The sequence below is a fragment of the Syngnathus floridae genome, chromosome 7 (assembly GCF_059516105.1).
Source record: "Syngnathus floridae isolate MCC-2025c chromosome 7, RoL_Sflo_1.0, whole genome shotgun sequence".
Lineage (NCBI taxonomy): Eukaryota > Metazoa > Chordata > Actinopteri > Syngnathiformes > Syngnathidae > Syngnathus > Syngnathus floridae.
Genome location: NC_142419.1, coordinates 11,874,445 through 11,886,104, shown reverse-complemented (window position 1 = coordinate 11,886,104; position 11,660 = coordinate 11,874,445). Strand labels below are relative to the sequence as shown.

Below are 11,660 nucleotides of genomic sequence, written 5' to 3'. Positions count from 1 at the left end.
ATAATTAAATAACTAAAAATGAAAATAAATCCAAGAATATAATTGGAGCACTAATTTGAAAATATATAGAAATAAAAACAGAAATACTATAAAAATAACACTTAAAAACTAACGTAAACATATAATTAAAAAAAAGGTTTAAAATACGGAAATGAACACAACAAAATATATACTACAAAATAAAAGTAAAAATAAATAGCAAAAAAATATACTGACCCCTGTAATCTTGGCAAGACTTTTCTGGCCTCGATTCCAACTTCCACCTCCGAAGTGGAACCTTAGCGCAACAAAAACCCAACCGGAAATAGTCGGCCGTCGTTTAGCGAACACTCATAACTTCCGACATCTCTATTTTGAATTTTCGAAAAAACGCTCGGTCGAATTACCAGGCAAGTGGATGGTAACTCCACCTATATTATCTTTTTTTTGTTTTGATTGGCTTTGTCAGTTTTGACTATTAATGAATAAGAGCACGTAGGTAAAGTTTTTTTTTTTTTTTTTTTAAAGTCCATGTCAAGCACAGGTTTGCTTCTCTGTTTTGGTGTGCTCCGAAGCTGACATGTCCACGCTGTTCCCCTCCTTGTTTCCCCGAGTAACTGAGTCTCTGTGGTTCAACTTGGACCGACCTTGCGTAGACGAGACAGAGCTCCAGCAGCAAGAACAGCAGCATCAAACCTGGGTAAGGTCTTAAAGGACGCATTAACGAGCTGGGCGTCAGTTCTTCACTCAGTTCCCACAGCATACCGCTATCGTTTCTTTTGCCATAGTTGCAGAGCATTGCTGAGAAGGACAACAATCAACTACCAATTGGGAAAACTATTTTTGAGGTAATTCTATATTTGTATCGAATAATAATGGAAAGGTTGGATATTGTTGGATATTGTTTTTGTAGTCATCTAATATTAACATACATTATTTGTGTCATAACATCTTGAAGAAAATGGGGGCTCAGTATTATTTACAATAGATAAAGTAGGACATTATGTGATTTAAAATTATACGTTTGGTCCTAACTTCACTGCAAATGAAAGCTCTACGTAAATGCAGTTGTATTAATAGTATTTACCGTTTTATTATCAATGCTTATATTAGCATTCTGCAAGCAAAACTGCCTTTCTTTACCGTTTTCATTTTCCAAATGCAGGGAGGGGGATATGAGGAGGAGGAAGAAGAAGATGATGAAGACGAGGAGGACACCGAGGAGGAGTCCGAAGATGAAGAAGACATGCAGGACATGGACGAGATGAATGATTACAACGAGTCACCTGACGATGGCGAGATCAATGAGGTGCTTTCATATGTCACTAGCACTATTGTGGATCTTAAATATGATGAAATTTAGGGAGTTCACCCATTTCTTTGTTTCTATTGGTCAGGTGGACATGGAAGGGCAAGACCAAGATCAAGACCAATGGATGATTTGACAAAGAAAGTGTTTTTTACTTCTGCTATTAACATGTGATTTTGTTGACTACAAAAATGTGGTACGTATTCATCATCTAATAACATATTGCTGGTCAATGCTGGACATTGCTTGCTGGTAAAATTTCTCTTGGGGGCAAAGTTCCTCACAGGGGATTTCATATTTCTTGGTTTTATAGTACATCCTGTTTAAACCCTTCTCACCAGTTAACCTTGGCCATATCATGTTTGTCATGTGACACCAACTGCAGCTTCTACCCTGAATATGCATTTTAGCTGAGTCAGCCATAAAACGTGTTACTCAAGGAGATTTATTGTAAAGATTTTGCAGTAAACTCGCCTGATTGTTTCAATTTTTTTTTCCACATGTATTATGAAGTCACTTTGAAACACAGTAAAACATTTTATTTAAAAAAAAAAAAAAAGAAGCATTATGTCATAATTTTGGAGGTTTTTCAAAATTCATGTAAAATATAGTTAACATCATCAAAAATAACCAGTTTCACTTTCTGCATTACATTTTGTATTACTATTTTGGAAATGTAAGTAAATCGAGGGATTTAGGATTAACCATGCACAGACATTCTCCAATCTGGAGCTTTAATCCTTCGCATTGAAAGCTGTGCCATCCATAAATGCTGGATGGAGGCTGATTTGCACTTGTATGGGTCTACATAATCCCCTGGTACACCAGTTCTGCCATCCCATCCCTGATACCCTTGCTGTACTCCAGAGTGGCGCGGTGGATCTTCCATTCGTACAAGCCGCTCTTGCGAATGTGTCTGAGAAATTTGGGAGCGCCGGGAAACAGCACATTGTCTGCCATAATTATAGATCCTTTTCCAAGTAGACCAGAACCTTCCAACATCTGCAACACCGTCATATCAAGAAATAGACATTTAGTATCACCAAAACAAAAAAATACCCATACACGTGAAGATATAGTCATGTAGTCCATTGCTACCTGCAGATCAGTACAGTAGCATTTCTTCCAGTGGTCCATGAAGACCAAATCCAGTCTCTCCAAACCAAAATCGGATCGCAACCGTGGGATTACTTCATCCGATGGATTCACAATCAGCTCTACCTGAACGATAAGAAACGCAGCTTTACGTTTCTCACTTCCAAAAGTCAACACATGAGCAGATCACATTGATGTCATATCAAGAAATTATAATTGTGTCACTCACTGTGTCATCATCAAAGCCTGCCAGGCGGATGATTTTCTCAGCTATTGCAGCATTCCTCTGATCCATCTCAACGCTGTAGATTCTGGCACCCAATGGTAGAGCCCGGGCCATACGCACAGTGCTGTAACCACAGTGGGTCCCCAATTCCAGGACCGTCAGAGGCCTCTGTTCCAGCAGCAGCCGGTCCAGAATCTTTCCTACAAACGACGAATGCAGATACAGTACAAATACCGGAACCACAAATTCAACCACTGATATATTTCTAATTCTATTCATTGAAAAGTGACAATAGTAAAGGTTGTGAATATCCTGCGCTCACCCTTTTTAGGTCCAATATTACTGATGTACTCCACCTTGCTGCACCACTCATCAAAAGTGTCCAGGATGCTGTCAGGGTCCCCGGGTATGGCATGGGTGAGAACATACTGGTAAGCCCGCTCTTCACGGCTCAGACCGGTAATGCAGTCCTTCCAAAGGCGGACCAGGACCGCTCGGTAGAACAACGCAAAGTAGAAACGATATCGGATGAGGAGCGTCAGCAGGAGGGGGAGGAAAGCCAATGCGATGGCCGGGGACACCATCTTTGTCTCTGCACTCAATCAATCATTTAAGTTAGGACAAGTCTGTGGTTGCTATGGAAAAGTTAGAAGCGCAACGCTATTAAAAGTCAGAGTACCATCCAAGTGATTTTAACCATCCTCGTGGTTTTAAAGTGTTTACTGTGATGTTGTGTGAGTATGCATGAATAGGACAGAGACAAACTGCCTACATTTGATCATCTTAATTCAAAATGTATCCGTCAGTTATACTGAGTGGGTTATTGTTAAAAAGCAAATTAACACTTAATTTTGATTCCTTGTATCATTTCATAACAGCAAAAAAGAAACAAACACTAACTTACTGCAGACACAACAGACACTTACCTAGTCTCTGCAAAATACTGTTACAGATAACCAGCTCGCCAAGTACTGCTAGATCCAAGTGTGCATACTGTATGTGTGTGTGTAGTGTGAGTGAAGGTTGGAGACCAGAAGCTATGAATTATTTAGGCATCACGTCCATGTGTTTATCCCTTGATAGTTTCTAATCTACAGCCAGTAAAACTAGTAAGACCAAGTTGCATTATTGCTGCATAATATTTGTCATCAATTCCAATCTTAACCACCCATTTTTTTTTTTTTATGTACCATATATAATCAAGGAAGCAGAGTCACGTTGCCGCGTGAGACAAAGTGAATGGATGTATCAAGTTAACAACAGCAGGCGAGTATGTTTGACTTTGAGTCAAGTTTCCTACTTTACTCGCTGAAGAAAAACACAACCATTACAGGCAACAAACTTTCTTTATAGAATACAAATGCAATGAGTTACAATAAGATCTTCTCAAATTAACTAAATTAACCAAATGGTTGACAAAAAATACAATGAAATGCAAAAAGAATATTGAGACACACAGTATAAAACTGTTAATACCATATTAGTGTTCAGTTCTCATTTGCTTATTTGTTATAAATACTGCATATGTTAAAGAGGAAGTCAACCCCAATTTTGAAGAGGAAGTCAACCCCAATTTTTTTTTTCGAAGAATACTATGTTATATGTGCCACCACTAGTTTAAACATGGCATTCTGATTAATATTGTTAGTGAGACATGAGTTAAGTAGAACGTTTGACCTATTTATATCCATCTCAGAGGGCGGCCATTTTGCCACAACTGAAAATGACATCACAGTTGCCGGTCTCAGGTCACAACCAATCACGGCTCAGCTTCATAAAACCGGTGAGCCGTGATTGGTTTAATAAAACAGCAATATCCTAATGATGTAAAACCGCATCGAGTACAAGCGTGACTGTGTTTCCTCATTATCGTGTTTTAATATGTATGCATATATTTACTGTATGCATACTGTATTTACTGTACTGTAACAATGAGAACATTGTTGTTTGCTGCATGATTACATAATTGTGTCAAAGGTACAATACTACCCCGTGAGACACCAAATTAAAAGCAGATCTTTTATGCACACAGAGACCCACAACAAAATATAATATTGCAACAACTTGAGCAAACACCTTTTAAAATGTAATGGGGGATCATTCATTAATCAAGTGGTCAGAATGCAGAGTCGTGGTAACTTTTCACACTTCTGGCTTGAAAGTCTGTGCATGGCTGATTCATTATTTAGAGGCTTTTTGCGAACGGGACCTGTCGAAAAAGAGCTGCTAATAGGTAACAGACCGAATAGCTACAGTTCAGGGCAGGCTTGTTTCATTAGTCCCCTGATGAACTTCTTCAGATCTTTGTCGCTTCTCGTCCAGCGCACCAACCGAGTCAACACCAGCCTTCCTTCCTCAGCCTGAGCCAATGCCAAATACCATCCATCCAGGACCCCGTTCACCTTTTTGTCCATGACCTCCCTGCCGACAACACCATCTTTGTTGTCTGCTGAGTCCAAGCCGGGACACGCACAAGTGCCGCCTTCCTGCAGCCACAGAGCATCATGGGCCATCGCGCCTCTAATTCCCGCCCTTTCCGCACCTCCCCCTGCCCACCTCAGGATGCGGCTTCGGGCCAAAGGCACCAGTTGAAGGTCTCCTCCCACTGTTGACACACTGCCCAGACGCATCTTCAATGCTGCGACAAGAGACAAAACGTGTGATTTTGGGCACATTGTAAAACAAATAACAGCTCATGTGGATGGGAAACAAAGATTTTTTTTTAATGGTCTGCTCTCAAGAGTACCCCGTCATTTCTTTCCTCACCATATGGACTTTGACAATAGTTGTCCTGGATGTCAGTCTCTCCCTCAGCTGCAAGACTGCAGGCTTCACAAATGACACTTCCTGGGTATTGAAAGGAGAGATTATACATGTCTCCATCTGCAGCAGAAATTGACTCATTCTAATGTATAATTAATGAATGTAGGCGGGGTTAGACAAAGTAACTATTGTAAGCTAAACCTATCTCATCAATAAAGCAGTTTTAATTGTTAACGTAACAGAATCATTTCAGAAAAGACAGTGGGCCGCAAATGCCCCCGGGCCATAGTTTGCATGTTTCAGAGGGTTAGTAGCGGCACACAAACCTTTGAGCGCCTCCTCGTGGGTGATCTCCTCCATTGTTCGCGCATCCTGTTCCCCAGTTGGAGGGATGCAGAGCTGGGTCCCGCGTGGAAAGCGGCTACAGTTGAACATTTCCGGCCAGGGGAAGCCGAAGGCGCTCATGACGGGGACGCAGTGGTCGCGCACGGCCTCGCAGAGGCTCCTGCACGGGCTGACCGGCCCGCTGTAGTCCGGCACACATACCGGAGCGAACAAGGAGCACAAGAACTTCTTGGTGTCCCGGTGACACAGCTTGGAGACAAGCGGCAGCCAGGCGGCAGACTGCTGCTGGGTCTCCCGCAGAGTGTCGTGGCCCAGCAGGTTGGGTAGCCTCATGTGCCGGTAGCCGATGCCGTGGCACAGAGACAGGCTGCTCGGTATCGGCTTGCACACCGACCGGACCGACGAACTGAAGCCGAGCGACGGCGGTCCGAGGTGTGCAGGAGCGAGAGCGTCAGACGCCAGAGAAACTCCAAGCATCAAAACAAACAAGAGCGCTTTCATAGTGGTTGTTTTTGTCCCAGCCCCAACTAAAGGTGAGTTCCACAGCGCTGGGAGCTCTTTTCCGCCTGCTCCCTCCCCTCTGTCGGTGGGCGTAAATAAAAGGAGAAGGTGTGGAGGAAACTGGAGGGTAAACAAGAGGACAGACGCCTGTTAATCATCACCACCGCCCCCAAAAGGTTTGGTGACTACTTCTTGTCTGCAGCCAGGATGTCTGCAAAGCTGTTCAACTGACGTGATGCATTCAAGTGCAATCAAGTGTTGTGTGCATGGAGTTGAAGTTAGTGACTTCTGAGAAATGGGCTTGGAATGCAAAACATTACTCGATGTTCCAAAGATAATTGCATAAATGATGAGTTGCTGTATTGTTCCCATATTTATTTATTGTGCAATAGATGTAATATATCAATTCCCTCTCTCCAGCCACTAGGTTGTTCCCAGGCCAGAGGAGAAGTGTAGTATCATTCCACATTTGGCCGACTCACATGGTAATATAGAGAAGATACAACTTAGCCATGTCTGCCATCTAGTGGTGAATGATGATATTACAACTCAAAACAACAATAAAGGCCCGCACACTCATGTTTCAGCAGACGTGGATTCACATATTCACCTATTTCAGTTCTAGTATAGTTTCCTGTGACCCCCCCCCATTATTTATCAAATAAAAAACATAAATGTGCATCAGTGATTTTTTTTATGCAAACGTTCTGAGTTTGTAGAAAATAAAATTGTTGTCTATCCCTGCACTATACGTACAGAGGAGCACCAGTTTCATGTTTTTTTTTTTAAGGTTCAACAGTTTTTGCTATGGAAACAAGAATTTCAACAACATGAGCATTTAGATAAGTTTAAGTTACAAACACGTTATGTACACGACCTCTAAATGCTTAGTACATCATGTTAAGTGGTTGTCAGCAGCTATTAATGGAATCATCAGTGTTACAGTTCAGTATGTTCTACTCTGTCATTCTGTACTTAGCCTGAGGGGCGCTAAAAAGAAGAAGAAAGAAAACGTGAGTTGAGGTAAACTGCCACGCATACACCAACAAGCCTCATCTTGTCTTTGTATTTTACAGCTTCCTTATATGAGTTTCCTTTTTGTTGGCCTATCAGAAAATTGGGCATCAAAAAAAAAAAAGTTGATAGGAACTTTTGACAGAGTCAATAAATATTTATGCATTGACTGTCTTTCTATTGTACTTTTTATATAAGAAACAAAACATTGAACACAGTTTTATTTTATTAGACTGTATTTGTAATCTATTTATTAACATTGTTAACATGAGGAAGGCGACCTCAAGTGGACAACAAAATACCTGCATCGTCACATAATTTTCCGTCTTCACGTTGTAGGGTTCAAAGAAATAAAATAACAAGAAATCAACAAAAACGTAGGCGAGACATTTATGTAAGTGATACTGATATAATTAAAAAGAGCGGAAGTTGCAAATTACTAAACAAGACAAATCTGCAGCCTTGTGTAGTTACAATTCATTTTATTTCACACACAAATATTTCAAGGAGAAAAACCCAGGTGGAAAAAAATGGCAAGTATACTAGCATAAACTTAGACAGTTACTTTTTAAAAAATATAAAACAATTTATAAGTAGTATTTTTAGCTCCCTTGAGTTTAAAAACGGCGCCGTGGCGTCACCACCGGAAGTGACGTCCTTGTTGTTGCACGCGCAGTGCAGCTGTCATGTGATAGCTGCTTCTGCTGAGTGTTTCCAACAGTAGCTGACCAAACTCACCTCTTTTGATGAAGTCCAAATAACGCTCAAGCCCAATTGTATGTTTGTTGTTACGGACGGCTGCTTTCTGCGGGAAAACCGGGAAGCCGGAGTGCACCGGACGCTGCCATGGGCTGTTGTTACAGCAGCGACAACGAATCTGCAGACCAGGTAGTTAGCCGCTTAGCTTGCTAAAACAAGCTCCAAAGATTTTAGTCTGCGGTCGTACGAGCACGACTCACTCGAAATGATTGACAGGACAAACGATTGGTGATGTCAGAGGATGCGTGAATATTAAAAGAGGTTTATTCCGCTATTAGAGCTTTTAAAAGATTACATTTAGCATGCTCAGTGATGGCCTAGTTTAGGGTAGTTTGCTGATTGCACACGGTGGAAATGAGAACTGCTGAAAGGAAAGAAATCTGTCACGAGTTCTTTGGCCATGTTGATCAATAGCAAAGGGGAGCTAATCCGTATGGCCACATTGAAAAAAGTGAAGCAATTAAAAACGTTTATTGACGTGGCTACTGTCTTACAAAGCTCACAAGATACTTTCAAGTTCCGAATTTTTGTATGACTCAAGCTCTTCCTCAAGTTCCGTTTGAGGAAACATCCCCCGTTCGTTCAGAATAGCCTGTCACAATGACATGATACGTATATTTTTTCCGTCTTAATTTTGGAATTTGTAACCAGATGTGGCAAAAGTTACTCACACGATCCACGATCTTATAGTTTGGAAGTTTGCATAGTTTTTTCCCATTTCTTTTTGACATTTGTTTTTCCATATTCTTTGTTTTTCCATATTCTATCAGCCTTAATTCGTTTTCAGCGGGCGTTTTATTTTTTGAAAATTTAAAATGAAAAGTTAGTTTATTCGGATACAAATACTTTTGTAAGAGAATGTAAGTGGATAATTGCCATGTACTAAAATTGGGGGAAAAAATGCAACAATAACTTATTTGTGCATACACATAGTAAAATGACAGTTCTGTATAAACATGCATGCTCAAAATAAATTTTATATAAAGTGTTTCTTTAAGTGAAATTGGATTATATCCTCTGGCACACTTGATGAACTCTCATGACTCACTGATGGTCCAGATTAATTTGGGTAATTTTATGATTGAAGGATAATGAACGCAAGCCGCTGATCACCCACCCAAACCCTGTCAGCAAACCCCCAAATGGCACGGACTGGATCACTCCTACCGTCCCCTCAGCCCGAACAGATGAGCAGGCGCTGCTCACATCCATCCTCACCAAAACTGCACAGTAAGCTTGGGATCCACCCCGACTCAGTTCGATAATCTAAGAAGTTAATAAACGTTGTCGTTTGTTGCGCAGGAACATCATTGACGTGTCGGCAGCCGACTCGGTCATGATGGAGCAGCATGAGTATATGGACAAAGCTCGGCAATACAGGTATACTTCAAGCTTGTATGAAAATCACGAGAAAAATGCCATTTGACTGGGGATGAAACATATCATTGAACATAGTCTTCTATAGGTGACCATACATATTTTTTTTATTTTTATTTTTTTGTGGACATGACACTGATGGGTGTGCTAGCTGTAGCACAAAGTATTCAAGAATAATTCCCAAGCCCTAGTTGTGACCTCTGGTGCTGACCAGATCACCTATCACCATAATGTACTAAAAATAAAATTTCCAGCACTGTGGGGGGGAGTGGGCAAGATGTGAATGAAATGTCTGTATGTCCCTCTGCTCAGCACCAAGCTTGCTGTTTTGAGCAGCAGTATGCCCCAGAAGAAAGCCCTGGCTCTCCCCTCCCTCACTAGCCAGCCCCACCAAGTGCTCGCCAGCGACCTGGTGCCATACTCGGATGTTCAGCAGGTAATCACAAACGCAATTCACTTTCAAAACCCTGAATGTGAAATCCAAAACAAGTCTGGGAGATGCTTTGCTTCTCCTGTTAGGTGCCTTGAAGAAAGATTATAATCGTTGTCATGTACTTTTTCAGGTATCCAAGATAGCGGCATATGCTTATAGTGCAATCTCTCAAATCAAAGTGGATGCGAAAGAAGAACTAGTGGTCCAGTTTGCCATTCCTTGAACTGACAACTCTGGGCTGCTTCGGGCTCCTCCCATCATTGAGTATGTCCCTGCCGTGCCTGCAACCACACCCTTCTCTCCACCCATTTATCAAATTGTCACAGTCGACGCCACGTAGCATCACAACGGCCATCTCGTCACACTGTGCAAAATCAAAAGTCAGTGAGAAGTTATCAACTCCCATCCACATCATGGGCCTCCCTTGAATCACAAAATAAGCATAATAAAATGTGCAAGTCCTGGCATTGATCCTGCTAGCTGTTCTTTGTTACATCAAATTTGTTTACAAAGTTGAATTTTGGATATCCAGCTGAAAAATTCTGATATTATATATAAAATAATAAAAACTGTTATTGGTAACCATTTCAACTCAAGGTCAAACTCAATACATTAATTTCTGGGAGGCTAATTGACGGGTTATTATTTTGCACATTTCCACTGGTGAGGTTGCAATAGGCTTCACTACACTGAAGTTCCATAAAGGTTCTAATCCCATAAAACCTGTGTAGCACTGGAGGCCTACGGTTGGAGGGGGGAGGGGGGGACTTGGGGAGGGGGTGTTGGGAAAGGTGTGTATTATTTTTTTGCCTTTTTTGTACAGAATTTTCTGGCTAATTCTAAAGCTGAAGATGATTGTAGAGGGTGTTTTTTGGAAAGTTCGCAATTGGCTGTGATCGATGACAACCATTTTTATGAAAACCAATAACACTTTGTTAGTTTTCAAACCGAGCTTTTCGCTGCCGATTGTACTGAGTGATTTGTTTGTATTAATCAAAAACTAACCGTTGGAGAAGTGTGGGGAGAGCGTTAACAATCCATCGTACCGCAACAGATCAAAGGATCCAAGAGCTTTTTGAGATTATTTATTTTGTGTTTTTAAACGTACAGAAAACACGCAAGGGAGCAGAGTGAGATGCTCTGAAGGGATCTCGTGCAAGGCTGTGATTGTCTTAGCCGCACATTTGAGCTTTCTGTAATGAGTTCTTGGCATTTTTTTTTCCACTTATTGCTTTGTTTCTCGGATATGTTATACTAGCTGAAATATATTTGTAATATCTTAGGCTAGTACCAAAAAAATACCCTGTTTTTGTTTTGTTTAATTCAATAAAAACCTTCAACAGCTGTTGTGTGTGTGTGTCATGGGGTTTTCAATTGATGTATTACAAATGTTACTTTTGGAGTCTTATATTAAAAAGAGACCAAATGTGTTTACTATTGAACCACACACACCTTTTAAATAAAGGTCTTGTAAAACAGTTGAACACTCGCAAATTGGAACACAATCACAAAAGTCTTAACTTATTTATTTTGCCTGGGTTGCCACTTTGTTGCCATATTTGTGCCAAAGCTTCCTCTTGAAGTTCATCTTTAATCCATACTGTGCAGATGCCACGAAGAATTCTGAACCCCCCCTCAAAAAGTAATATCAAACTAAGTGGAACTAACAGGCTGACCGACATGACGCTCCAAAAACACAAAAACCAGCAGGGGGCAGCAGAGGCCTGGAGGGGGGGGATTCCAAGGCCAGACAACTGCTTCCAAATAAATTGTATTTCATTCATAAAAATAATAATACCTATCCACATGTAATCAGTTGGGTTATTTGAAAAATGAACACAAAAAGAATAATAAAAACG

The 11,660-nt window shown here is 40.9% G+C and overlaps 4 protein-coding genes across 6 annotated transcripts; 2 read left to right on the top strand and 2 right to left on the bottom strand.

Annotated features, from left to right (window-relative positions):
• Positions 1-257: 257 nt before the first annotated feature.
• On the top strand, positions 258-1,775 carry anapc15 (anaphase promoting complex subunit 15). Of its 3 annotated transcripts, none has more exons than XM_088381987.1 (5): positions 258-389; positions 508-679; positions 768-827; positions 1,145-1,288; positions 1,377-1,775. In XM_088381987.1, exons 2-5 carry the CDS (start codon positions 560-562, stop codon positions 1,422-1,424), a joined length of 372 nt encoding a protein of 123 aa, XP_088238113.1. In that variant the 5' UTR covers positions 258-389; positions 508-559; the 3' UTR covers positions 1,425-1,775. The 3 variants fall into 3 exon arrangements, with proteins under 3 accessions (XP_088238113.1, XP_088238112.1, XP_088238111.1); XM_088381986.1 differs by having other exon boundaries at positions 259-400; XM_088381985.1 differs by having other exon boundaries at positions 313-679.
• A 317-nt stretch (positions 1,776-2,092) lies between these two features.
• On the bottom strand, positions 2,093-3,277 carry tomt (transmembrane O-methyltransferase). Its single transcript, XM_088381367.1, has 4 exons — positions 2,932-3,277; positions 2,613-2,809; positions 2,387-2,509; positions 2,093-2,290 (listed from the first exon to the last, which is right to left on the bottom strand). The coding sequence occupies exons 1-4, from the start codon at positions 3,191-3,193 to the stop codon at positions 2,093-2,095; spliced, it is 780 nt and encodes a 259-aa protein (XP_088237493.1). The 5' UTR covers positions 3,194-3,277.
• A 659-nt stretch (positions 3,278-3,936) lies between these two features.
• sfrp2l (secreted frizzled-related protein 2 like) lies at positions 3,937-6,429 on the bottom strand. Its single transcript, XM_088381975.1, has 3 exons — positions 5,699-6,429; positions 5,376-5,456; positions 3,937-5,247 (listed from the first exon to the last, which is right to left on the bottom strand). The coding sequence occupies exons 1-3, from the start codon at positions 6,216-6,218 to the stop codon at positions 4,859-4,861; spliced, it is 990 nt and encodes a 329-aa protein (XP_088238101.1). The 5' UTR covers positions 6,219-6,429; the 3' UTR covers positions 3,937-4,858.
• Positions 6,430-7,881: 1,452 nt separating this feature from the next.
• Positions 7,882-11,146, top strand: lamtor1 (late endosomal/lysosomal adaptor, MAPK and MTOR activator 1). The gene is made up of 5 exons (XM_088381841.1): positions 7,882-8,120; positions 9,079-9,221; positions 9,294-9,371; positions 9,681-9,804; positions 9,932-11,146. Exons 1-5 carry the CDS (start codon positions 8,079-8,081, stop codon positions 10,022-10,024), a joined length of 480 nt encoding a protein of 159 aa, XP_088237967.1. The 5' UTR covers positions 7,882-8,078; the 3' UTR covers positions 10,025-11,146.
• Positions 11,147-11,660: the final 514 nt, after the last annotated feature.